General features: G+C 44.2%; 1 protein-coding gene across 1 annotated transcript in view; it reads right to left on the bottom strand.

The window, feature by feature from the left end:
- Nucleotides 1–21,093: 21,093 nt before the first annotated feature.
- The window catches only part of LOC117963825 (paired box protein Pax-7), a 101,224-nt gene continuing 94,388 nt past the window's right edge, over nucleotides 21,094–27,929 (bottom strand). Inside the window, exons 13-14 of the mRNA XM_058992977.1 lie at nucleotides 26,272–26,521; nucleotides 21,094–23,519 (exon numbers count right to left, since the gene is read on the bottom strand). Of these exons, the coding sequence (XP_058848960.1) occupies nucleotides 23,404–23,519; nucleotides 26,272–26,521 (366 nt within the window). The 3' untranslated portion in view covers nucleotides 21,094–23,403. The remainder of the gene's footprint in view (nucleotides 23,520–26,271; nucleotides 26,522–27,929) is intronic.

Raw genomic sequence — 27,929 nt, 5'->3', positions numbered from 1 at the left:
AAATGTTTATCTCCCTGTTATTAGGCGATATTATCACCAGCATATCCTTTTAAGAGTAATCCATTTTATCATAGTGGCCTGCTTATTAGTTACAAAAATGTGTGTTGTTCCCGAACAGTCATACAGAACATGCATACACACACACACACACACACACACACACACACACACACACACACACACACACACACACACATACATACATACATACATAAAGCATTTACTTACAAACCACACTTGGTCAAAGAAATCTCTGTCTGCAAGACCTGCTTTCACATTGCCTTGCACTTCCTGGGTCAGTATACCTGGATAATGAAATGATCCCCACCCCTTCAGGGCCTTCCTTCCTGTCAGTAACCAACCAGCTGCTTCCTCAAATGACTGACATGCTTTGCAGCCAGTCATGTCCTTGGACTGCCCGCCATGACACTGCTGGGGTGCAAGGACAAGACAAGAAGACTGAGAATATCGTGCAACATGGCCTGTTTCAAAATGGACACACACTTTTGCTATAGCACCTGTTTCTTCAAACAACTGCACAATTGAGACATGTACTGTACAGTGAACAACAGTGCAGGACAGCGAAGATTTACTAGAACCACTTTAGGCATGCAAGTTTATTTCCAAGCAGGTGCGTGTAAAGATGTGTACATGTAATATACAGTACAGGCACTGAGCAGAGGTGTGTAGCTCTGCCCGCTTCAGTGCAGCAGTCTCTCTATCTCCGCAGAGGAGGAGAATGTTGTTTCATGTGCCACCCTGAGTGTTTAAAACGCCAGCCTGCTGGATCCCTCCCAAACTCGCGTCCCACCAACCACAGGGCTTCAGGGTGCTAATTTAAAACAGCTTAGACCATGTGAACAACAGATATGAACCAGAGTCAGGGGCTTTGATCCACTGCTGGCAGAACTGCAAAACATGCTTTCTGATTTTGATTTGCAAGCGTTCCCCCCCTCAGTGTCGTCGATTCCAGCCTGAAGAAATGCCACTGGTGTTTCCTGGTAGAGGGTTAAGAGAGACAGGAGGATTCCAGAGGTTTTCCACTATGGTCTGTGTTTGGATGATAAGTGAGGCTGTGGAAGGGAAGCTGGCAAGGAGCAGGCCACACACACACACACACACACACACACACAGGCAACTTTTAAGACATATGTTAAGAAGAGTTTTCTCAGAAATCGCTTGTTTTATGAACTTTTTGGGGGGGCGTTAGCCATGCTGTTCATAATAGCAGTGTTCCTTGCCTTTAAGAAGTAATTATCGGCAGGTATTCAATAAATCCATTCACTAGTGTGCTGATTTCCAAACAAGAAAAGCTGTTCTTCCATCACCAATCAATGGCAATTAACTTGACTTCTTATCAGTTATTTTGATGCTATTACTGTGTTCTTTCCCTCCCGTTTGGAAAATAAGGGTAAACCGTTCAGACCCTAGCAGGGAATACAACCGTTTATAGCATCAAATATGACTAGCCTGTTATACTTCTGAGAGGAGAACCCGACAGAGACAACAGACCAATTGTGAATGAAGAGCTCAATGAACCGATCGATCAGCTAAGAAAGTAAGCAAAAAATAAATAAATAGCGAACGCGCCTGCACAGCCTTACCACAAGATGGTGCTGTTCATTAGTGTTTTCATAGTTTTATAGTTGGCAATAAACAGCTTTACAGGATTTTGGTTCAAATCAGATGCAAGTGAGATTGAATTGAGTCGGTGGCTCAGTAGCGAGCCGCTCTTTCATCTGGGCCAAAGCTAAGCTGATACCCAAACATACTGTTTGTGGGCTACAGTATAGATATATGTCCCGTGTAACGCTTTTAATAGTTTGACAAGAGTGCAAAGACAGTCGTAGCCACTGTAGAAGCGAATTACAGGAGTCGAGCTGCAGCAGATTTGAGAAATCCCTGGTAACCGGGATCCCTCTCTTATGCAGATCACTTGGTCAGGCAGTACAGCTCTGAAGCAGAGCAGCGCTGCGGTGTTAATCCACGAGGTTAAGAGCACCCCCTTGCATGTGCACGCACTGGATTCATACAGTGAAAGAGAAACAACATGCCTTCCCCCCCTCCTCCCTGACCCCCCCCTCTCCTCCCTGACCCCCCCCTCAAGCTTGAGCTGGTATTGATTGATCGGTACCCTTGAGATCGAGCAGGTGAATTCGGCTGCAATTCCCACAGCTCCCAGTCTGTCTCCTCTGCCTGCCCATCAGAAACAGGCCTGGGAGAGCTGCGTGACCGATCAGCTGTCCCTCTCTCACACACACCAGAGCGCTTTTCACACGGTAGCTGTCTTAAGCCGCATTAGCCCGCACCCTGCATTTGGCTCAGGTCAGGCATTAGGTAATGCAGTTTACTGTACGCACCCAGACTCAACTGCACATATGTTGTCCATCAATTTGTCAGTGTGTGTTTTTCCTATTGCTCCCACTACCTCTCTCCCCCCCCCTCTCTCTCTCTCTCTCTCTATCTCTCTCTCTCTCTCTCTCTCTCTCTCTCCCTCTCTGTCCCTCTCCCTCTTTCTCTCTCTCCCCCCTCTCTCTCTCTCTCTCTCTCTCTCCCTCTCTCTCTCTCTCCCCCTCTCTCTCTCACTCTCCCTCTCTCTCTCTCTCTCTCATTTCTCTCATGCACGCTTTTAGTTCTTCCCCCCCATTTCTTGCACAATCAGTTTGCTTTCGCCTTCGTCACGCTGGTAAAGGTTCACACGGTAGCCGTGTGGCGTGTTTAGGATTAGAGGCCGTTTTCTGCTAAAACTTGGCTAAGTTTACATGTTCGTTCACACCTGATTACCAGTAAAGGCTTCTCTTATGTTGAGTAATTGAGATCCATATGTGGGCAAAATCTACAGCACTGACAGCGATATAATTTATATATATATATATATATATATATATATATATATATATATATATATATATATATAATTCTGCTTATATAGAATAATACATAGCTTGGAGTTCTGTAGAACGTTTCTATAGATGGATTTTTTGCATAGAGCATGCTGCCACCTAATGGCCAAATTGATATGGTTGCAGCAAGGATCTTTAAAGGGGTAATCCAATCTGAATTGTCAGCACACACCAGCTCCATGCACAGTGGAGCGTTTGGTTAGAGCTGCCTGGTAATCTGTATAGGCTGCTTCAAGAATAGCTAAGCAATAAGAAGACTGAGCATGGTTAGCTGTTATACTGTGCTGAGAGGTGTGTGAAAGTGGCGCTTTAAAATGTGCATGCTTTTCCATTTAAAAATCAGCATTCACATGAACAAATTCAACAAATTATAAAGAAAAATGTAATGAAAGAAAGTTAAAGAAAAAATTATATATATATATATATATTAAGAATTTCTGACATGAATGTTGATTTCCATTTAAAACTAAGCCTTTTGCAGCAAACAGGGTTGATTTGAATGTAATCTGGGCTGGATTTGCTGTTTCGCGGAGATAAGGTAAGTGTCGTGTGATTTGAAAATAAAACACTTACAAACACTTCTCTCTTCTCCATCGCGGCTTGAAAGTCAGAGAAAAAAACAAACCGAACGTGTTTGATGCGTGCGCCTTTCATTCTCCTGCTGCTGTAACATCACGCGTGTGACATTTCAGAGGCAGCACTGACATCCAAAGCTGGCTGAGCTGCTAGAACAATCAATTATTTCTGCATAATATGCCATCAGGATGCAAAAAAAATAATTAATCAACCGAGATCATCCGTCCCCCAGACTTTCTTTCCCATGAAAAGAAGAAGTGAAGTGAAATCCCAGGGTGGATACGAATGCAACGCAAATCCCTTTTCATTGTGAAAACTCTTAGAAAGAAGTTCCCACAGTGAAAGCATGGTCAAGCACAGGGAAGCACTGCAGGACTAACCCTTATAAAAGTTCCCACAGTAAAAGCATATCAAAATGTAGTGTAATAAAGTATAGTGAAAGCATGGTAAAGCATAGGGAAGCATTGTAAAGCACAGAGAGGTCTGGTAAAGCATAGGGAAGCATTGTAAAGCACAGAGAGGTCTGGTAAAGCATAGGGATGCATTGTAAAGCACAGAGAGGTCTGGTAAAGCATAGGGAAGCATTGTAAAGCCCAGAGAGGTCTGGTAAAGCATAGGGATGCATTGTAAAGCACTGAGAGGTCTGGTAAAGCATAGGGAAGCATTGTAAAGCACAGAGAGGTCTGGTAAAGCATAGGGAAGCATTGTGAAGCACGGAGAGGTCTGGTAAAGCATAGGGAAGCATTGCAAACCCCAGAGAGGTCTGGTAAAGCATAGGGATGCATTGTAAAGCACAGAGAGGTATGGTGAAGCATAGTGAAGCATTGTAAAGCACAGAGAAGTCTGGTAAAGCATAGGGAAGCATTGTGAAGCACGGAGAGGTCTGGTAAAGCATAGGGAAGCATTGCAAACCCCAGAGAGGTCTGGTAAAGCATAGGGATGCATTGTAAAGCACAGAGAGGTGCGGTAAAGCATAGGGAAGCATTGTAAAGCCCAGAGAGGTCTGGTAAAGCATAGGGATGCATTGTAAAGCACTGAGAGGTCTGGTAAAGCATAGGGAAGCATTGTAAAGCACAGAGAGGTCTGGTAAAGCATAGGGAAGCATTGTGAAGCACGGAGAGGTCTGGTAAAGCATAGGGAAGCATTGCAAACCCCAGAGAGGTCTGGTAAAGCATAGGGATGCATTGTAAAGCACAGAGAGGTATGGTGAAGCATAGGGAAACATTGTAAAGCACTGAGAGGTATGGTGAAGCATAGGGAAACATTGTAAAGCACTGAGAGGTCTGGTAAAGCATAGGGAAGCATTGTAAAGCATAGGGAAGCATTGTAAAGCACAGAGAGGTGTGGTAAAGCATAGGGACGCATTGTAAAGCACAGAGAGGTCTGGTAAAGCATAGGGAAGCATTGTAAAGCACAGAGAGGTCTGGTAAAGCATAGGGAAGCATTGTAAAGCACAGAGAGGTCTGGTAAAGCATAGGGAAGCATTGTAAAGCACAGAGAGGTCTGGTAAAGCATAGGGAAGCATTGTAAAGCACAGAGAGGTCTGGTAAAGCATAGGGAAGCATTGTAAAGCACAGAGAGGTCTGGTAAAGCATAGGGAAGCATTGTAAAGCACAGAGAGGTCTGGTAAAGCATAGGGAAGCATTGTAAAGCACAGAGAGGTGTGGTAAAGCATAGGGAAGCATTGTAAAGCACAGAGAGGTCTGGTAAAGCATAGGGAAGCATTGTAAAGCACAGAGAGGTCTGGTAAAGCATAGGGAAGCATTGTAAAGCACAGAGAGGTCTGGTAAAGCATAGGGAAGCATTGTAAAGCACAGAGATATTAAAAACATGGTATGATGAATGCATCGTATTGCCGTGTGCACACTGTTGTCCTACTAGTTACTTCCACTGCAGTGGCTCACTAACCTCCCACTTCCATTATGATCTTCAATACCACTGCACTGACCTTGATCCTCTGTGTGTGTGTGTGTGTGTGTGTGTCTGTGTGTGTCTGTGTGTGAGTGAGTGTGTGTGTGTGTGTGTGCGTGTGTGTCTGTGTGTGTGACAGTGTATGTGTGTGTGTGTTTGTCCCTCTGTGTGTGTGACAGTGTGTGTGTGACAGTGTGTGTGTGTGTGTGTGTGTCTGTGTGTCTGTGTCTGTGTGTGTGTGTAGCATTATAAGCAATCCTCACATCCTGTACTGAAACATTTCCCCTCCATTGTCAAGTGTCCAGTAATGGTAACACAGTGCAAATATAAATGAATCCCCAGCGTTACAGAGATGGATTTGTCTCAGGGATTTTAATTAGATATATTTATAGGTCTCTGTTCTTGCTTTTCTTACTAAACAGCAACCAGATGTATTGAACCATGAATTCAGAATCTAGGATCGCTGTCGGCATCGTGATGAAGACTACTTGCATGTACAGTGAGGGGCAATGCTGGAGATAGAAGAGACCATTCGAGTCTTTGGTCAGTTAAAAGCAGGCCCTGAACCCCCCCCCCCCCCCCCCTCACATGCCTAATAATAAAAAGGCTGACTCTTCCCTGCCAGCACGCTCTGAAGAAAATGAAAGTGATTCACTTTGTTTAAATTCTAAACACATCTTCTGCTCTTTAGAAAGGGTGCAAATTGATGTTTCGGCCAATTGCCCGACTAACTTGTGTTTCCTTCACAGTGACTTCCTGAACAAGCCCCGACGGTCAAGCTGCAGATTCTTCAGCCTTGTAACATTTACATAATCGCTCTGCTGTCTTGTTGATGCAGACTGAAAGTAACGCATAATTGAGTCTCAACAAGCGTCCGACTGGAGATGTCCCTATATCGAAACAGCTTGGTGCAGAAACAAAACGTTGAAATAACGGGCCCAAAATGTTTCTCGTGAACTTTTCCCTCTCTGTCTTTACACACGCTCTGAGATTCAGGTGCAGCGCCAGCAAACCATCAACAGAGGGCGCTGTTGTCAATTACAAAAAGTTTCCAAGCTTTCTGAAATTTTAAATTGCAAACTTGTAAAGCTTCTGGTTGACAATACACAAGCGCTTGTGGTTTGTTGAAGTAAATGACTACAGATCAAGGTTTTTAATGAATATTCCCACTTGGCAGGTGCTTGTCTACATCGGTGTATATGAAATGTTTGCATGTCCTGAATGAACATTAAAAAAAGAAAACTATATCTCAGCACAACTCAATGTTAATAAAACTTAATGAAGCCCAGTGCCTTCTGCTTGTAGTTTAGCAGCTGGTTTTTCAACCTGTGTTGTATTTTTGATCTGCCGGCTTTTTACAAAACAAGACAACTTGAAGGTCTGCAAAGAAAGCTTTGCAAGGGTTCTGAAGAACAGCCATCCGGGGACATTACTGTCCATCTTTATTAATGAAATCAAAGACAGCAAGTTAGTCTCCTGCTTCTCAGCAGAGGTCAAGCAGCAGCATGCCTGTGCATTACAGCACTGTAGGGTTATTATAGTGAGTGTGTGTGTGGGGGGGGGGGGGGGGGGTGGGTAAGAGGATACAGCAGATTAAAAGCTAGCTACAGCAATACACTGCATGCTTTTGTAAACGCAATTTCCAAGGGAAATGGATGCCCTGAGGCAAACGCTCTGTCACCAGCCACTTGTCCCATTATAGATACAACTTGTTTTATGATGATGTGTGTGTGTGTGTGTGCGTGCATGTGTGTGTGTGAGTGTGTGCGTGTGTGTGTGTGCGTGCATGTGTGCGTGTGTGTGTGTGTGAGTGTGTGAGTGATGAGTGTGCGTGTGTGTGTGGGGGGGGGTAGTCATGTGATTTTTGTTCACATAAGTGCAGTCTACTAACCAGCAGCCCTAAACAGAAAAACACAACCCAAGAAAGTACAGTATTGACTAACAATAGCAGGGCTGATGTAGATGCAAACTCTGCAGTTCACTGGATCAACAAACAGCAAGCTGTACCACAGGACCGTCTGTAACTGTGCAACCCCAACCTTCATTCAACAGTGTATTTCAATCCACAAATATCTCTATAGAGGAGTGTGCTGTTCTATTAGAGCAGGCCTTACAGTATACGGTAGCTTTGGGTGTCAGGGCTGACAGTCCATTTTCATAAGCTCCATCTGCAGCTTTGGCAGCGCGTTTTATTTCCCAGTTAAGCAAAAGAGACTTTCAGGGCAGATTGTAGCAGTGTGAAGGGACGCTGTGAAGGGCTCTGCTCTCAGCTGTGTCTGCGCACCCAGGGCTCTGCTCTCAGCTGTGTCTGCGCAGCCAGGGCTCTGCACTCAGCTGGGTCTGCGCAGCCAGGGCTCTGCTCTCAGCTGGGTCTGCGCAGCCAGGGCTCTGCTCTCAGCTGTGTCTGCGCAGCCCGGGGCTCTGCTCTCAGCTGTGTCTGCGCAGCCCGGTGCCCTGCTCTCAGCTGTGTCTGCGCAGCAAGGGCTCTGCTCTTAGCTGTGTCTGCGCAGCCCGGGGCTCTGCTCTCAGCTGGGTCTGCGCAGCCAGGGCTCTGCTCTCAGCTGTGTCTGCGCAGCCCGGGGCTCTGCTCTCAGCTGTGTCTGCGCAGCCCGGTGCTCTGCTCTCAGCTGTGTCTGCGCAGCCAGGGCTCTGCTCTCAGCTGTGTCTGCGCAGCCAGGGCTCTGCTCTCAGCTGTGTCTGCGCAGCAAGGGCTCTGCTCTCCGGTATATAACACTACAGTATATTACACTGCTGAGCCTATAGAACACTACAATACATTTCACTGGTTTTATCTGGCAGGGTTTATCTAAGCAAGGGTTTCTGGGTGGAGGGTTTTGGGGTGAGTTATTAAACAAAGGGATGATCTTTTACTTTTCTTGGTAGAGCAGGATCTTGTGTAATAGTACAAGTCTTTTCTTGGTAGAGCAGGGTCCTGTGTAATAGTACAAGTCTTTTCTTGGAATTTTCCTCCACACCTGCAGCTCTTAAGTCAGACCACAGCCTGCGGCTTCCTAATCGGAGCTGGGAAACAAACACACCCACCTCATCTGCCTCTTACATCATAGCGGAATTGCGTTCTGTGATGCGTACCCCGGGCGCCAGCTGCCTCCCGATGACATCACAGCCCGTTTCCAGCTGCGTTGGGCTGGTGACATGAGCAGATATTCACACTGCAATCCTCTACCCGCCCCCTGCAAAACACACACAAACTGTTCCAAACGTTTCCCACACACAGCGGCTGCCAGCTTCCAGCACTGGCACCTGCTCTGCGGGGGGGGGGGGGGGGGGTCCACATCCCCGTGGCAACCCGAGAACCCACCTCACATCACCCCGGCAACATCCTGCCGGTACGTTGCAACACATTCCACAGCACTGACAGAACGATGGGTGCAGACGGCTGAACGGTCACTATACATTGAGGGCTGTATTCATAGAAGGGTGATGAAGAGAACACCGCCACGTGGCTGAGATAGGTGGCCGATTATGATGTCACCGCTTTGAATCGACTTTCGCTTATTGACTTGATCTTATTCTGGGTAACTGATTCACCACTACCCATGACTCATTACAGCAGCATACGATTATGTTTCAACAGTTATACGTACATGCTGTATATAGAGGGATACAGTGCACAGATATAAGGGATTACCAGACCCTGCTTCTATTACTACAGATATCCCAGTAGCCCCAACTCCGATACATGCTTTGTATCTGCTAGCAAGCCACAGTGCCACCTATTGACTGAATCTTACCGTGCCGCTCTCTGTGTTAATAACTTTTCACTAGCAAACTTGACAGGTATGTCGCGTAACAAGTAGCTGATTGATCTTAAAACCTTGTCAACTTTGTCAAGGACCCATGGTAGCCCATTCCATCCCCTCACCACTGCCTGCGTATAAAAACCTCTTTCCTAAGCCCACTTCATGTCCAGCTGTGTGTCCTCTGGTCCTGGTTTCTGTGCTGCACTTAAAGTATTGGCTAGGATTAACTCAGTCAGCTCCTTTAAAGCTTATGCCTTGATTAGGTCCTATATGAAAACGCAGAGACAGCATACCCCACTCCATCATGTTATCATTCACATCAAACAGCCTCCTCCCGCACCCTAGACCGTAGGCATGCCAGTGCTGTCCAGTGTGCAGGACCGTTCTGTTCCCTTCTCCCCAGCAGCTGAGCAGACGCCTTGGATCCCAGCTCCCTTTATCATGATTCACTCGGAGAGAATGAGCCGCAGCTGCACCTTAATAAATTCTCATTCTCCTGGAAAAAAAAAAAAAACCACACAGCTCTAAGTGAGAACGCGTCCTGATAAACCCTCTGTTTTCTCATTACGAAACATTGGCTGTTGGCATCACATCAGAACCCCCTCACCCTTCCGTCCACTCCAATCTGTGAAGGAGGCTCAGCTGTTCCTGCTCTCCCATAGCCTGGGAAAATGCAGTTTTTTCCAGCAGCCCGGCAATGATAAGTGCCCTTCTCTTTAATACCAGTGAAACCCGAGTCTTCTGCCCCCTCTCATATTTTGCTGGTGACTCTCTTAGAAGAAGGAGCTCTTGGTACCAGGAGGCTTAAAGAACAATTTAGGAGAAAAGCGCCGATTCCTTTTGGTTTGATTGATGAGGCTCTGCTGTCTCTTTCTCGTCTCTTTGCGCCGGCTTTGCTTTAGCTGTAAACCCTTGAACGCTACACAACACAGAATACAAATACAAATATCCCAGAGTATCAAATAGTCAGCTCCCGGTCAGCCAGGTCACGCAGAGCCATGCTGAAGCTCAGCTGGGATGTGAAGAGCTGTGTGAGAATCTGTGCAGGCTGGGTCTCTATATGCACCCCTGTCTCAAGAGCACTTTTCTGGACGGGGTTTCATTGATGACTGCAGCTGCTTTTTATACATTCCATAAATGCATCAAATAATACAGCATCCTTCTATAGTGGAGGACAAAAGACTATAGCTGACAGTACCATTGTATATGTATTACTGTGTAGTACAGCTATGAGTCAAAAGGGTTGCATCAACTAGAATTTTAGGATTGAGACTCTAATAAACTACGGTGCCACAGTGCTGCAGGAATCGTATAGGATCTGAGGTTCTGTGCTGTCTGATGTTGGGAAGACAACGGCTGCAGAGGACTGTGAGGTTTTGGAACGAGACACAGCTCCCAAGGCGCGGCGCTGCGTTCTGCGGTTCACAGTTGCCTCTGTCTGCTGCGGCTGCGGAACCCACACCCCTCTCTCCAGGAATCCCAGCAACCCCAGTGATCCGCGAGGTCTGTGGAACCAGATGCCAGCTGCATCACACAGGTTCTGTTTGATTTCATCCCCTCTCTCCTGTAACCCTCCAAATTATAACATGTCTCTTCTGATTCAAATCACAGCTGGATTGCACATGCATGGTTCTAATGAGGGTAGAACGTTCTAGTGATTGATGGCTCACAAAAAGCACATTAAATCCCATTGCAATCGAGTTCTGCGGAACTTAACAAAAACCAAAAGATTCCAAACAGAACCTCACTGGAATCAGTGGAATGCACAGAACTTCTAACCAAGAGTTCAGAACATACGAAGCACTGCACGAACTGAACCACTCAAGATATAAGGCTGGTGGTTTTCATTTCATGCTGAATCCATGAACACAGTCTTCTCTTACCCGGCTCTCACATGCAGATATATGTCGATAATGTTATGGCCCATCATACTAACACACAGCAACAGTGTGACCAGTACCTGCATTCAAATACCAGCCACACCTGTTAACCCACTGCTTACCTCACAGAGAAGAATGGTGCTCTATACAAACAGAAATCTATTAAGGGTTCTAGAGGGGAGCCCCGTAGAAGCATGTCAGTTTTAGAAGCTGAGGAACCCTGTTTGACTGGGAGCACAGCACCAAGGACCAAGCACACGACCCTCAGAGACCTCCAAACGGGGTCTTTATCCTCAGCCATTGCATTCATAACTGCTGTACAAAACAGTGATGCAGAATTCAGAAATACTGACAGCAACCTCGGCAATTCAATGCTGAAACGGTTTTGCAAGGTCTTCTGGGATGAGCTGGGGTTGAGATGCAGACTCCCCTCTCCCAAGTGGTACAGTGTGAAGGATCTCTTAATGGTCCTGTTAAGAGGAATGTGCAAGTGACGGGTTTTGCAGTGTTACAGTAACACCTTGCACAGGTGTGAATTGGGCTGGTTACAGTCTTTATTTATTTATTTTTTACCTCAGCTTTTCACCCAAACTTAAAGCCAACGTCCATTATGAAAACAAGCACGTTTTTTAACCCCGCTAAATACCTTTGCGAGTTGAACACAAAATAAACGGGTTTTTTTTTTTGCATCTTTCGCATTAACAGAAACATCATCGATACATTCTCCCTCTTTTTTTTTGCAGGAAGCATAAAGGTGGTAATGTTTTTTAGACGTTTAAAAAAAGGGTTTTAAATTCACTCGAATGCTTGTTTAAATACACACATTTTTTAAAATACGCGCAGTCTCATGAAATAGGTCGCTGAATAAACATTTGAGATGTTAAAAATATAAAACAAATTAATAATAATAATAATAATAATAATAATAATAATAATAATAATAATAATAATAATAATAATAATAATAATAATAATGCATGTATTCTCTCTTCTGAAGAGGCGTCCTGTGTTGTTTGTGTTTCTGTCTGTCTGAGCTGGCGCTGGTCAGGCAGGTGTCAACGAGAGATGAGTCTTTGACAGTCTTTAATGAAAAAACTGATTACAGAAAGACAGCTATTCGTTATCTTTAATCGAGACAACAAATGAGACACGTCTTAACAGCTGTGAAACGCCAGAGAACACAAACGCGTCTCCACAATGCAGAGTCCTGCCGCATCATTATTAATATATTAAACCTCTATGCGTGTTTAAAATGTCATTTGTTTGCATCTAAAGTGTAGCGGAAGTTGAGCTGCTGTTGCTAAGGTGAGAAGTTAGCAGCTGTCTGCTAAGCCCGTTCTATTGTGGTTGAAGAGTCCGGGACTTACCGCAGGTGCGTCGAACAAACCCCGCCCACGTGCACAGGTGAATGGAACTCTTCGGGAGTGACGCGTCGGCGCTTAGCACGTAGACTCTACTGGAAATGTGAAACATGTGGAGGTCTTTGGAGCACAAAGACACACCTGTATACATTTGTTAAATGTCACGTTTTCTTTTCTTTTATAATAATAATAATAATAATAATAATAATAATAATAATAATAATACTAATAATAATAATAATAATAATAATAATAATAATAATAATAATAATTCCTCTTTATACAAACTATACATTTTAATTTTTGTATTCTTGTTTTCAAAATGTTTTTTTCTCGTTTAGAATTTTTATTGAACAATTAATAATTATTACATATAGTATAGTATATTTACAAATAAATGATTGATTATTATGTTAACATTACCAGTGGCGTTGTCAACTCTAAAAGCAAGATTTCATGTAATAAAGTAATGATAATGGGAATATGTATTATAAATGAGATAGTTATTTATTAGTCCATAAATTGTTTACATTAATCTAGGCATGACTGATAAAAAAATACGGTCCATCATACAATTCAATAATCATTAATAATAATGATTAATAACAAAGTATTCTATATTCAGTACATTATTAGACACTAGGAAATGTTGAATAATAGGACTGACTATTTGACATGAAAGAGTTTATAAAATAATACACGCTACTATTTTTGAAGTGTTGATATCAAATTTAACTTTGTGATGCAGGGTAACTAAGAACCAGCATGAAGTGTCTAACATGCAAGAATTGACTTCTTAAAAGTTCCATCCACCGGGATATCATCCAAATCATATCACAATGGCACTGCAGCACCAAGCAGAGGTCAAACACCGAACCCTTTACAAGCCAACAACAGACTGCAAAAGTACTGTCAAGTTTTATTTAATTCATAAAAAACAGGCTTTAGCTCATCAGGTGACGGCGTATTACCTCAAAATAATACCCCTTCCTTGTTTCCCAGCTTTAAAACCCCTGGTGATGTCATAGGCGAATATTCTGAAGCCTCTGATGACGTCATATATACAGGTGAGGATTCTAAAGTCGTGTTCAAAGCGTTAATCTTCTCTTAAGTGTGGTTTCATCAATGTGCAGCAACTTGGCACACGCAGGTGTTTATGAGTGAGTGCTGAAAAACAGTGGCTGCATGAAACACCCGCAAAAACAATTAAAAAACAAAACAAAACAAGAATGACCCTCCCTGACGGGAACTAAACGACACACACAACAAAACGCCGTCCATAACTCTCAATTAATAAGAAACGCAACCGCGCTGGGTTAACCAGGCAGAACATTTTGTTTGGCGTCATACGAATTAATCAGTCAAAGGCGCGGACGTGTTGGGTAAACACGGGCTGGCTTCGTTCCTGCAGTGCGATGGCGGTGCTGATTGAATTAGAAGGCTCTCTGTCTGCCGCAATCACGTCCGGACACACATGGCAGGCTGTCTAGTGCGAGGGGGCAACATGGACTGACAGGCTGGCACATGCCCGTCGGTTATCTGTGGTGCACTCATGAGCCCTGAGCGGCAAAATCAGTAGTGTTTTGCACAGCATGCTGCACGAACCCTGGTGCTCCCCGCACGCCGGCCAGGACCCCATTGTAAAAGAGTGGTTTGATTTGAATTTGTATTCGAACTTCTTAAACAGTGCCAGATCTTAAGACCTTGACAGAAATGTTTTATTATAAGTAGTAGTGTAAGTATGTAATTCAATCTGCTAACGTAACATTATTGAACAGGTTTCAGGTAAAGCCTCAGGTGAGACGGAGCCTAGCCGGTTTCTCCTCTGAAGGTTCATTCAGAAGACGTACCTGTAAGAACGCATCCCCAGTTGAAAGCGTGCCCTAAGCCTCCTGCTGTATGTAATTGAATGTAATTGGTGTAAGAGCTCTAAGCAGTGCAGGAATGCTGGCAGGGCTGTGTCTGCTTGACGTGTGAATGGCGTGTGAGAGTGAGGTGCTGGGTGTCACGTCAGGGCGTGCTGCTGTCAGTCACTGCCAATCAGAGCCACGGGTATCCTGACGAGGCTCTCGCACTTTGTACCGGCGCCCTGAAGGACAAGCTGGCAGTCTTTTCGGACCAGGTGAATTACAATAACTAACAGTCGCGCGTTTTTCTTTTGTCGGTTTACACGTTCGACTGACAAACTGCACGTCAGACGGCTAGCTCTGCCTGCTTGCTTGTCATGTGAACCCTGCGCGGGATCGTTAGCTATGCGTCGAGAGTTTGGGCTTGTCTCAATCCCTCTCTTATTACATTCACTCTCTTACAAACTATATATGTTACTGTATGCTGCCATCTAGGGAGAGCTGATGGAAATGCACTTGGCACCATTGTGTACATGTGGTATCGATATTGTGAGTGAAACCTCCATTTTAAGGCCAGTCAGCACCCAAACAAAGGATTCTGATTATGTAAACAGCTCCTGAGCTCAGCCAAAAAGTTTTTATAAACATTGCAGTTCAAGCGTTAGCGAGGTCATTTGACACTTTTGGGACTGGAGATGGTGGCCTTAATACCGAACACAGGGGTTGCTGTATTCCCAATGGGGCACCACTCTAAAGGGTTAGTTCTCCCATTCTGCAGGAGAGAAACAATGCTGTGCTCACACACACACGCACGCACACACACACGCACACGCACACACACAACTTTCTTCACCGTTAGGTTTGCAAAGTCCAATTGTCAGCTAATACTGGGGTGGTGACAGAAGGAGCAGAGGGCCTGGTAGGAGATAATGGCTTTGGAATTGTAAATATTGGTTCCAGCGAATCCCCAGTGAGAGGAGTGGAGGAGGAGATTTCCATCGAGGCTCTCCGAGTGTCGGCGGGATAGCTTTTCCATGCTAGTGTGTCTCATTAGATTTTCAGAGGGGCTCGCTGGTCGGTACGTGGCATTAGTGACACTTCACGTGGTAATGAAGCTTTTTATTTGTCCGCCGCTCAGCTCATGAATGAATAAGGAGCCGGGCTCCAGCTGTGACAGGCAGCGCAGTCTCACAGTGCTTCAATGGGTCTGCAATCCACAGCCCTCTCGAGAGCGGAGAGGGGAATCCGGCCAGCTGAGGTGCCCTGGATTCATTAGCAGAGTGGCTGGAGTGACACAGCAACTGCATCGCCGGACCGGAGCAAACCTACTGGACCGGATTCTAAAACGCTCGGTCACAAAACGGGAGCCAAACTGAGTGTCGAATTTAAAAGGCACGTGTTTGTTTTCACGTCGTTTGAAAGCTCATCGTTTGCACACACTCTTTCTAGAGACTGGCTTGTTTTAAAACAATTAAACAGAGATGAATGTCATAGCCTATATTGTCTTGTATACAGTAAAGGCACGTCAGTATTTACTGTATATATGTATTTAGTGTGTTTCTGTGCCTGGTTGAAACCCTGATTTAGTTTTCAATGAATTCTGCATTTTACTCCACAACACACACAGGTATAGCAATGCATTTGAAACTATAGACACGAAGCTCAATAAACAAACTTCTCATCTGTCTGCCAGACCGCTGCACACGCGACATATTTAATTCCGCTTTTATGAATGAGCTTTTTTTAAGTTATGGGGTGTCATGGTAATACGCTGTGAAAAATGACAATTAAGGAAGTGCATCAATCATATCATTCCGTGCTGTGGCACACACTGCATTTACATTCCATTGCTCGGCAAATAAGCTTCCTGTGTACAAGTTCCTGGGCTGGCTGTTTTTATTTGACTTTTCTCTCCCCCCCCCCCTCTAATTAATTGACTGAAACGATGCAAAAAACGCTGCCATACTTTTCTCAATAGCTGCACTCTCTGTGTAACGTATCAAAAACTCCTGCTGCACAGAAACCAAATCACAGAGGTAGAAAGCAGTGCTTGGCAGCTCAGATATATTACGTTTCGCAAGGAACAAGTTGGCCTTAATTTCCCTTTCATCTTGTCTGTGAAATTGGCTGTGGTGCTGCCTTGACCCTTAGTATTAGGAGGTCAAGCTTCGAATCTGAGGCTCGTCTCTGAGGCTGGCTGGGAGGGGCACGGGTTTATAAAGAGCGTCTCTCTAAAAGTGCGCCTTTACAGGAAACATGTTGCGAAAGGAACGCTAGCCACCTTAAACCCGGTGATCTCAGGTGATATTGCTGCCGTTCCGCTGGCTCTGGTGTGTTTTACATTTTATTTTATACTTCAGCTTGGTGTAGATGAGAAGTTGCTGCAGCTTCCTGCTACTTAGTCACTTCCTGTGGTGTTGCAGTGGATCACTTCCTGTTGTGCTGTAATTCAAACTCACTCACCAAGTGCCTCACAGCAAAGGTACCAGGATGCAGCAACATTCCCACATTAAAAAAAACCTCACTTATAATGTTATTAAAAATGATGAGAGGAATCTATTTCAAAACATGGATTAGAACTTTTTTTTCATGTTAGTCCGACAAATATGAAAAAAAAAATAAATAAATATTGATTTCTTTAGTCCAACCAAAATAAAATCCTTATTGAAAAGCAGTTTGTGTATCCTGTAGAAGCTAGTCCGAGTGTTTTGAGACACAGTGTATCGATAACAGCACGTATCTGAGAAGCTGTCTTTCAGAGTGATGCTATGCTGTCACATTTCCTCCCGGCTCCTATGTTTTTTTGAAATGATCAAGTCTATAATTGCAAATCTGCAACCCTTACACAGCATCGTCAACTCTTACCTTTCTCCTTTCTCTACGATGAAATAACCATCTGCTTTTTTTTTTTTTTTTTTTAAGTTAGAGTTTGGATTGCGGCAGAACTTTGTATCTAAATTCTCTTCAAAGGCAACCGATAATGACAAATAAATAACATTTCTAGTAGTTAAGGGGGAGATGGGGCGGAGTGGAATAACATACAAGCTGATGAGTGCTGGACTTGATTCCACTGATAAGCTTTAATAATTCAGCTTTCAGAGATAAACTCCAGGGGCTTTGGAGCTGAACAGCAACAATTTACTTTATTTTATTTATTTATTTATTTTTATCTCACAAGTTGAAGGTTTTTTCATCTCTGATATATATATATATATATATATATTATTTATGTATTTTCCCCAGAAGGTGAGATCACATACCCACAGAAGCCAGAGTTGCATGTTTTAAAGCGACGGACAAAATACAAATATTTGAAAATGTATTTCATGGTAATTATGTCAAGTTTCATGGCCCCAGCGTAGTACTGAGGCACTGCCTGGATGCCTTAATTTGTATAGAAATTGTAATCATTTGTTCATTTCAAGGTGAAAATTGCATTTTTTAATTTAAATTGTATCCTGCGTGATAGGCTATTATCTAGAAAAATTGTCTCTGTGTATGAGTGTCTATGCCCAGGCTTCACGCCTGTTAAAAACCCTACTTATATTCAAAAGGGGTTTAATGTACAAAAAGGCACCAGGTTGTGTTCTTTATTTAGGTTTTGCTCGGTCTCTGCTCATTTCCATTTTTGTTATTAATATTAATTAGTCTGGAAGCTGAGCTCTGAATTATTTTATTTTTTTTAAATGTAAATCAAACATAGGCTTTATAGTGATCGCTATCTCTTGCATGATCTAGGGATTTGTGCAACCTTGTTTCTCCTTGTTTTATTTTTATTTATTTTGGAGGGGCGGATTAGACAACTTAAAGAAACAGAACTGTTACAGTTTCTAACACCGATGTGTCTCAACTAAATAGACTGCGGAGACTAGGGGCTAGACATGAGGGCTACGGAGGAGGGAGACAGTATGGCTGTAGAGGTTAGAGCACAGAGAGACTGGGTGTGAGGGAGGCAGTGTTTAGTGTTTAGTGGTTAGAGCAGAGAGACTGGGTGTGAGGGAGGCAGTGTTTAGTGGTTAGAGCAGAGAGACTGGGTGTGAGGGAGGCAGTGTTTAGTGGTTAGAGCAGAGAGACTGGGTGTGAGGGAGGCAGTGTTTAGTGGTTAGAGCAGAGAGACTGGGTGTGAGGGAGGCAGTGTTTAGTGGTTACAGCAGAGAGACTGGGTGTGAGGGAGGCAGTGTTTAGTGGTTAGAGCTGAGAGACTGGGTGTGAGGGAGGCAGTGTTTAGTGGTTAGAGCAGAGGGAAAAGATCCTTCTTTCTGAAGAAGTTAGTAACGATGGAAGCTGAACTGGCTGCTTACCTTTCAAAGCTGCGAGGCGATCAGGAGATCTTGCTGCACAGGCTGATTATCTGCAGTCAGGAGAGGCTGTCAGGGCTCAGATACTGTGTCTATCCTGTTCTAATTACAGGATTTAAAGAGATGTTAGGCTTTGTAAGTGCTTTCATTGTGACATCCTCAAGGGTTTAAATACCAGACTCCTGGTGCCAGAATACCTTCGGGGCTGAAGAAAAAATGAAGTTTGAACTGCCGCAACACCTTTTTAATCTCGCTTGACTACTGTGTTTCTTGCGAGTAGCATTTAAATTTAAAAAAAGAGAAATTGTTACCCCCCCGCCCCCCCCCCCCAGACCTGGCTAACTGCTGTAAAGCTGTATGTTCTAGTGACAGTTCTCTGAAGGGGTAATTGCTCCATGGTGAAGCTCACGTTTCTGGGTTACAGTAGTTCGCCCTCGTCCACAAGCTTACCAGGAAGCCTTTTCTTTTACCATTGCAGTTTGGTTTTTTTTGGTGTTTGCCAGAGTGGTTCTCAGGAAGTCCTTATCACACTGCAGGCAGTAATGCACAGCAGACTCATTCAGCCTCGCCTTTCAGAAGAAGATGATGCTTTTAAACTGAGCACGCCTACTTGTAGAAATGAGATTCATGCATGATCTATTATAGGTGTTACTAGAAGTTCAGTTTGCAAATACAGCGTGAATTCGTATAATAATTCTTGTTTAACAAAATCTGTATTTTAGTTCCGGTACTGTCGGATTTAGGACACTGGTGCTAGTGTTTTATTTTAATAATAGGCCTTTACAGCTTTGCTGGATCTGTTTTTGCTCCACACTGACAGCCATGGTCCGATTTCCATCTCTTGTTGAATTCCACCCCCTCCGCTACGATCCAAGATTTATATCCACTGTCACTGCAAAGAATTCCAAGCAGACTTCGGGTTGCAGCTCGGGGAGTACGTCGGTTATGATAGGGACAGCGAGCGAGATAAATGACCTCCTACAGGTGGGAAGTATAGCAAGAGATGTCTCAAGTTCCCCGCTCGCTCGCTCCGTGGATCCTTTCCCAGCTCTTCAATTACAGACCCTAATGATTAAAAGAAATCCCTGGGAAAATAAAGCAAGCAGCAGCCTAGTCCACTTTATCTGATCTCTAGATCACTTCTGAAAGATTACAGCAGCTGTCAAACAGGCGCTTAAAAACAGAAATCCTTTGAATAATAGAGAGTCCCCTAACGCAGATTATAACCACTCAGGGATGGAAATAAGACTCCTATTGCATAGCAGTTTAACCCATTCCAGGTTTTAACATGCGAGCGAATAGCCACGTTGCATGGGTAACAAGCTCGGGTGTGTCTTATTAAACTCCTAGTAAAACCAGGAATGGATCAAACCGCTTTGCAACAGGAGTCTTATTTCCTTCTCTGAAACACTGATCCAAAGGTCACCATCTAAAAGCTTAAGAGACAGGTTCAGGTGATTTAAAACAGGTTATACACACTGCCTGGCTACTTTATCAAGACCTACCTGACTGGAGTCGCATCGCCCTGGTGTGGGGCATGTTCTCCTGGTCTACCCTGGGTCCGGTGATTACTGTGGAAAGCAAAACTAGTGCCAACATATCTATATCATCACAGACTCACCAGCATAGTCACTACTGACAGAAGGTCCTTCTGTACAGGGCTGATTGCATTGCCTGAAGCAAGGAAAACAACACCTCACTGGAGTGCAGTTCATTTAATAGAACAGTAATATCTTTATATAGAGCCTTTCATAGTGCACCCCCGTCACAAAGCGCTTCACAGAGGCAGGCTGTGAACTGTGCATTCTATGCAGAGTCACTTCCAATAGGACGTTGATTTAACATCTCATCCGCAGGACGGAGCACAAGGAGGTGAAGTGACTTGGTCAGGGTCACACACAGTGAGGCAGTCAGTGGCAGGGGTGGGATCTGAACCCGTGACCTTCTGGTTACAAGCCCTGGACTTTAACCAGTGGACCGCACTGCCTCGATAGATAGGGATGATAACCTGCCATTGCGAAGGAGTGAGTGTGTGGTACACTTAGAGTCACTGATTTCGGCTCACCTGGTATGAAGCTTTGTCAGGTTATTGATTCATTGTAAACGCCTATTCACTGCACCTCTGATCGAACGGCGCTATGGAACATGGGTGTTGAATGTGGGTGCTTGTTTTAATCGACTCTGTGAATGGAAAACATGTAATATTCTTATGGGAGTCGTGGGAGACACAGCGATTGGAATGGATTTCAAAGGCTGCTGGTTCTCTTCCCAGGACTGGACTGGAATGGACTTCTAGGACAGGGGAGTCCGATCCCAGTCCTGGCGGGCTGTTCCACTCCAGGACTAACAGGTACAATGAGATCATTAACTGCTTCAGGGTCTGGACGGAGGTTTAATTGGTTCCGTTAAACTATTTAGAACAGGGTTGGAACAAAGACCAGGACTGGAAAGGCCAGCTTTGGCCAGCCCTGTTTTAGGGTCAAAGTTGGGAAACACTGATCTAAATGAATTTTCCAACTCTAAGAGAAAGAAAAGCAGACATGGCCAGCAGACACGTTCGTTTTTAGAGCTTTAATGGATAACAGTTACGCCAGTGTTACAGGTAAGACACCAACAGGCTGCAGGTAGTAAATGCTGATACAAGTTCCCACTACGCTAATACTTCATACAGCAGAATAAATTATGCCATGATAATATACACACATGCTGAACAGAAATGTAATAAAGCAAAACACAGGTGCAACAAAACAGCAAGTCAACGGGTTCGGGCTGGGGGCTGGGGGCTGGGGGCTGGGGGGGGGGTCAGGTCAGGGAAGAACGGGGGGGTGGGGGGGTCATATAGTGCTATAAATATCTCAACGTCGATAAATGCAAGTGTTAGAAATGGGTGTTATACACTAGAATTTTTTTTTTTTTTTTTTTTTTTTTTAAATACACAAAGTCTTGAAAGATCTGTTTTGGCGAAGGAGGAGAGAAAGTTTATCTTTTTTCTTGTTAATCCTGAAGATACCTCAAATCCTCCTGTCGCAGTTCTCAGCCGAGCGCGCGCGCACACGCATGCGCCTGCAAAGTTCCTGGCTGAAGAAGACCGATTTGTTTTTGTTGAGAAACTGGAGAAAATGTCTGAGGCTTCAGCTCTCCCATGCCGTGAAGAGGCATTGTCATTGGTCCTGCCTCCAGCCGAGCTTCAGCTGAGGATAGAAGAGGCTGAGGCAGCCTGGTCACGTGTGCCTGGAATGTCACATTGGCATATCGAACCACAATAATGGAGCTTTGCTTCCAGTAGTAACTGCAAAAATGTAAACTCAAAACACTTTCAAATGGAATGGTCCTCAGTCACTTTATCCATTGTAGATGTGTCCATATTGCATGGATGAATGAGGTGGGTGTTTGTTTGTTTATTTAAAAAATAATAATAATAATTTTAAATGATTTTTTTTTCCAGTGAGCAAAAGCGATACAATCTGTCAGGTTGCAATTTTTTTTTTTTCTAACACATTAACGCAGTTTTTAAAAAAAATAAACATATTATAAAGGAATGTAAATTAAAAGCACATCATTGATCTCCCTTTCAATCTACCACTGCACGCTTTGTTTTAGTATAAAACATATGCTCTTCAGAAACATACAACACACAATCACGTTTATGTCCGCTGTACAATGAACTGTATATGCGACTATATCGAGGGTGTCCAAGATTAACTAGGAGGAGTGCTACACAAAAATGTTCGATATTTGCTATTAAAAGGTGTTTCTTTTTACATCTGTGAATGCGTACTGCCGGAAATCAAAGAGCTGAGACAGTAAACTCAGGCAACCCTGATGCTAAAAGACAGGAAAGTCCAAGAGAGACACAGGGTTCTGCAACTAAACCAAGTTCTTCAAAGCAACCACGCTGTTCTTTTTATTAGATTTTTATATATATATATGACAGCAGCACCCTTAGAGAGTCTTTTAAATTCTCAGCATCAGAGTTAATCCCCTCTTTAAACACACACACTAACTCCAGTGGAGTGGTATAAATCCTGTCCTACTGGGATGTTTTACTGTGCCACAGGCATCACAGTAGCTGGAGCCACATGGTCCCTTCGTGCAGATATAGATTTTTCTGCATCTCCTTCTTTAGAGGTGTCGAGGCAAAGAGAGTTTACGAAAATGACAAACTCAATCTGGAAAAGGAAACCTAAGCTTGGTCTTGTTATGGGGAAAAAAACAAGTGTTCAATTGAAGAACCTTTTTTTTATTATTGTCTCAATTTTCCTCTTCTCTGAACGCTTCAGAAGGAGCACTCTGTATGGTGTTTGACTGTGGCCGATTAGTTTTATTTTCACAGCTAAACGTCCCACGCCTGTTGGTTTGAGTTATTTTGGAATGTTAACTTGTAAGATTCTCCTTTTTTTATTTGATCATCTACGGGTTCCTACAGCAACCGCAGAGATTGTCTCTCTACATCGATACAGTATTCTGAAGTCTCTTCCATCCAATCAGAATAAACCATTTACACAATCTCTTTCAAACAACTACCTGTTAACATTTACAACAACCAAAAAAAAAAATCTACGAATAAAAAAAAAACAAAAAAATATTAATAACAACAACAATAATAATTACTATAAAACAGCAAGTTAAGATTAAGATTCAAAATGAGCTCTTGTGCTGTCTTTGTCGGTCTCCAGTAATGTTTTGGTGGTAGATTCTCTGCGTCTCTTAGTTGTCGCTGCGTGGGGGGGTGCCTTCGTTTTTGACGCACAGACGAGACGCTCGCTCGCTCGCGCACAGAGAGAGAGCTCTGTGTTGGAATGAGTGTTGAAGTGTGAGAGGGGGGGCTGGTGGGATGGAGGGGTGTGCTGCCGGACTCCTCCTGGTTCAGTAGGCTTGTCCTGTTTCCACCTGCAGCAGCCCCAGGACGGCCGAGTGATCCCCCAACTTCATCCTCCTCTGCGTAGACAAGCTCACGTTCTTAGCCAAGTAGTCCACCGCAGCTGTGAAAGGAACGGAGAAAGAGAATAAGTTGTTATGCAAACGACAGTGTGTATTAGGGGTAGAAGTTACACTGAGTCACCAGCGGGGGGCGCTGTGTGCTATGCAGGGAAACTCACTCTGTCCATATTGGCTGTACTGGTTATCCCGCTATATTGTAATAGAGGCATGTATTGTTTGTATGGTGATATAAGACTAAAAGCAAAAAAAAAAACAACAAAAAAACGTGTTTTTGCCGTGACAGCTGCATCTCTTTTCTTTATGACAGGAAATCCGATGTTGCCTGTAAATTGATGAGATTAATTTCATCTCTGCTAATGTGTTTTCCACCGTTTCTTTCTTTCCTTCCTTCTTTCTTTCTTTCTCTTTCTTTCTTTCTTTCTTTCAGAACTGGCTTTGGTAACCAGCAGTCCTCGCTTGACAAGTAAACAAGCCCATCCTGTCAGCATCCTGTCATTCTGCTAGAGCCCCAAAGGGGATCCCTTCCAGACAGAAATTTATATTGGACTTGTCATTTCTATTTAGATTCTTTTCACGCTTCTATCTGCTATCATTTTCATCATTAGGCAGAAGCGATCTTTGGGAATTTTCAGCCTTTCATTAATCCTACAATCCTGACACATGCACGCTGACACACAGACACACGCCAAAAACGCACACACGCACACACACACACACACAGACACACACAAACACAACTGTGACACAAAACCATGAAGATTACATTGCACCTAGTTTAGATTAGTTTAGACAAATCATAAAGCATACAGACCAAAAACTGACGCTGCGTTGTTTATTTTATTCCTGTAACTAACTCCATTAGCATTTTTATTTTCAGTGAAATATGAGAAACAGTGGTTCCCTTTTTAATCTATTTATTTGTGTGTTGTTTTTGGCAAACTGCTCTCAACAAAAGTCACACAGAGAGGGGTTTCCATATCCCGCACTGGGCAGCGTTTGATGTGGTTCGTTCCCTCTCCCCTCGCTGCAGACTGTGCTGGCTGGCGCTAACACTGTCTCCCTGCTAGCTTCTACACACACCAGGGTGTGACTAACACAGCACCTGCGGGCTGGAGCCTGATTGGAAATATCTGGTATCGGTATTCGGGCTGGAGATTTTTATCAAGAGCACGTGTCTCTTTGTATCCAGAGGCAAGCTGCTGGGGTCGGAGGGCAGATTGCTCCCCCCCACCCTATCCCCAGGTATTGATCAGCCCAGGCTTCCTCACAAGGTTTCAATTTAATAGCAGGAGTTAAAGACATTAGAGAGGGCCTGATTGTGGAAGAGGCACGGCGAATGGGGGTCAGGGGTCAGAGAGGACACTGCAAGGACAGGGGGGTCAGGAAAAGGAGAGAGAGAGGAAGCACCTTTAACCCTTTGGGGGGCTTCGAGCTGAGCATGTTGTCCCACAACAATAATATTGTTCTGTATTAGTGTTTGCACTTGGACTAACATTGCATTTCAGAAAGCTGGAGTGGAGACAGGGAGCCAACTCCCTAATCCTGCTCCTTAGTATACAGCCCGGGCCTTTGTGTGTTTTAATCCTTAAAATCAAAACGGTATTTGATTCTGTTTTATGGCAACGCTATATCAAACAGCATGCAGGAGATCCCGGGTTCAAATCCCAGCTCAGTGACTGACTGGCTTATTGTGTGGTCTTCTCTCTGACAATCTGGTTAATATCCTCGCCTGAAGCACTTTCATTTCACTAAACAAAACATCTCCTCTGCCTGTACTGTATATAGCAGGGCCTGCTGGAACAGTTACAAGCAGAATGGGCTGGCAGCTGACGATCATCCCTGTTTGCAAACCCGCTGAAGCCCCGATCCTCTTTCTGCACCGCGGTGGCGCTGTGCGTGGAAATCTCCCTGTTTCTTTTTTTTTTTTTTCAAATCACCTCTTCAGTGTTTGTAACAATGTCAGCTCTATTCGAACGTTCTCGTTCCTCTGAATTAGAAACCTGGTCCCGGGAAAGGGCTGTCTGAACCCCTAGCTATGCAGGTCTTTCAGGTGAAACCTGCTCTCTTATATTTCACTGGTAGATAGACTGGACTCCACTTAGCAGCACTTATTTTCACGGCAGCCAAAATCCTGTCGAGAGGACGAGAAACTGTAACATATCAAAGTTCGGAGCGTGTGTGTGTGCGTGTGCGTGAGGAGGGGGGGCGGTTTAAGACATGGCAAAGAGTTACATTGATAAACATTCCTGCTCGTCCGTGACAGCCTTCGTGAAACACTTCCTCTCATCACAATTGCATTGTTATTTATTATAACCTACAGTTGCATTTCCGTGCCGAGCAGGGCGGTACAGACCTCATCTGAAACACTGCTCCTACTTTTGTAGTCGTGATATTTTATCCATTATGTGACAGCTCACAGTCATTCCCTCTTCAACTTGGCTTTAGGCTTCCAGGGTCGAGTTTCATACGAATCAGTGCGGATTTGTTCTGGTGTGCAGCAGGGCTCCTCTGCTATTATTTGTTGGCATTAGTAAGTTGCACTTAGATTTTAACTACCATTTAAACACCATTTAAAAAATATGTCTTTGATGCGGTAGTAACAGTATGCTTGTAAGGTATTTGGCAGTTAAACACACTTCCTCCACTTTTAACTATGCATTTACTGCAACAATGATCTGTACAATTCTTTAAACTTGGTTTGCCAGGATTCCACTATGATTTTAAAGTTACACGGATTTACCACCGGGGGGCGCTGTGTGCTATGCAATGCAATAGGTGGGGGTGGAAACTCACTCTGTCCGTACTGGCTGTACTGGTATCCGGCGGTGACGGGGTCCACGCTGTAGCCGGTGGTGCTGTAGGTGGGTGGGCAGTAGGACTGCGATGTGGGCAGACTGTCCACCCCCTTGAGGGACTCCGAGCGCTGGCTGCAGCTGGCAGAGATGGCGTTGGAGGAGTCCAGGCTCCCGTGGAGGGGCGAGATGGAGAAGTCGTGCTGGGACTGGTGGGGCACACCGCTGGGGTTACTCAGAATACTCATCACCTGTGGAGGGGTAAGAATTCAGAATTCAGAATTAATCTCTCATCTTGAGCACGGTTAGCTAACAATGTGCATAAAAAGCAAAGGAAATACATTTGCAATTATATTATACATCAAGGTCAAATCCTAAAATAATTCAATATTAAAATGGGAGATCAACATCGTCACAATATGGTACTTGGATCTCAAAATTGCAGTTATACACACTCGACTTTACGAAGCAAAATGAGTTCATTCTATAGGGTGAAAACTTGTGGCCATAGCTGTAGGTGCTACTTAGCCGGTGACATTTAATATAGATCTCTAGTCTAGCCTGGTGCCTCTGCCTCCGAGCTAACAGTACAGCTCCGGAGTGAGCTGCGGCTGAGGTTTCAATATCAGAGGTGCAGTTCAGCCCGGGAGCCTGATAATGAGGGCAGGGTCTGTCACAGCGTCTCCGTGCCAGGCTGCTCCTGTCCCGAGGCAGACTGGGAAACACACGCTCAGGGAATACATCATCTACAGCTCCCAGCTCTCCAGACATCCATCCCACCAGCCATGAAGAGTGAGAGTGTTTGCAATAATCCGAACAACGCTGCATATCCTCCTGAGATTGTATTGCTCATTGCGTCGTATCTCTTTCCAAAACGGGAGTGGATATTCTGAAAAGGCTGAGAGCACTGCCTGTGATAACGTTTTTTTTAATTTTATTTTTAAAGGTGGACCCCTAAAGCCTCAGCGAGTCCAATCAAATGCTTTAATGATATTCCAAGATTTTTAAAATGTTTAAACAAGCCCACATCGATGTCCTGTAACACATTTTAACATTGGATTTCTTTGTGTGGATTAGATTCATACCGATGTAGTGTAGTTCAGTTATTTAAAAACTTTTCAATACAGTACAAAGCGCAGGTACTGTTATAAAAGTTTACCACAGTAAAAGTGTAGCAAAGTGTAATAAAGCTTAGGTAAGCATTGTACAGAACAGCGAGCTACGGTAAAGCATGCTAATAAATATGGCAAACAAGGGTATGGTAAATGCGTAGTGTAGCCTTGGGAAAAGCAGGGGGGAAAACTGCATAAATACTGTGGAAAAATTCTGTGGTGAACTTTTCTAAGGGTATTTTGTAAGCTAAGGCAGGTTGTTATCAACGTCTTTAAAACACACCCGATTCATAACACTTTTTCCAAAGAGTTGAATAAAATGCCTTTTGCAGGTTAACAGTCTGGAACGGGTTTAAAGAACCTGGCTGGAATATCGTAAACGTGTAAATAAAGGTTTGTTAGAAAAGGCCCTAACCCCACATCCAGCTCTCCCAGCATGCCAGGCGAGGGCTGCTGTTGGTAGCGCTGTGGCTTCCAGCCTGCAAGGTTACCCCACACATGCTCCTCATTGACAGACACCACGCAGCATCCTCTCCTAACATCAGGC

This window comes from Acipenser ruthenus, chromosome 20 (genome assembly GCF_902713425.1).
Source record: "Acipenser ruthenus chromosome 20, fAciRut3.2 maternal haplotype, whole genome shotgun sequence".
Classification (NCBI taxonomy): domain Eukaryota; kingdom Metazoa; phylum Chordata; class Actinopteri; order Acipenseriformes; family Acipenseridae; genus Acipenser; species Acipenser ruthenus.
The sequence above is the reverse complement of the archived record's forward strand: the minus strand, read 5'-3'. Positions and strand labels throughout refer to the sequence as shown.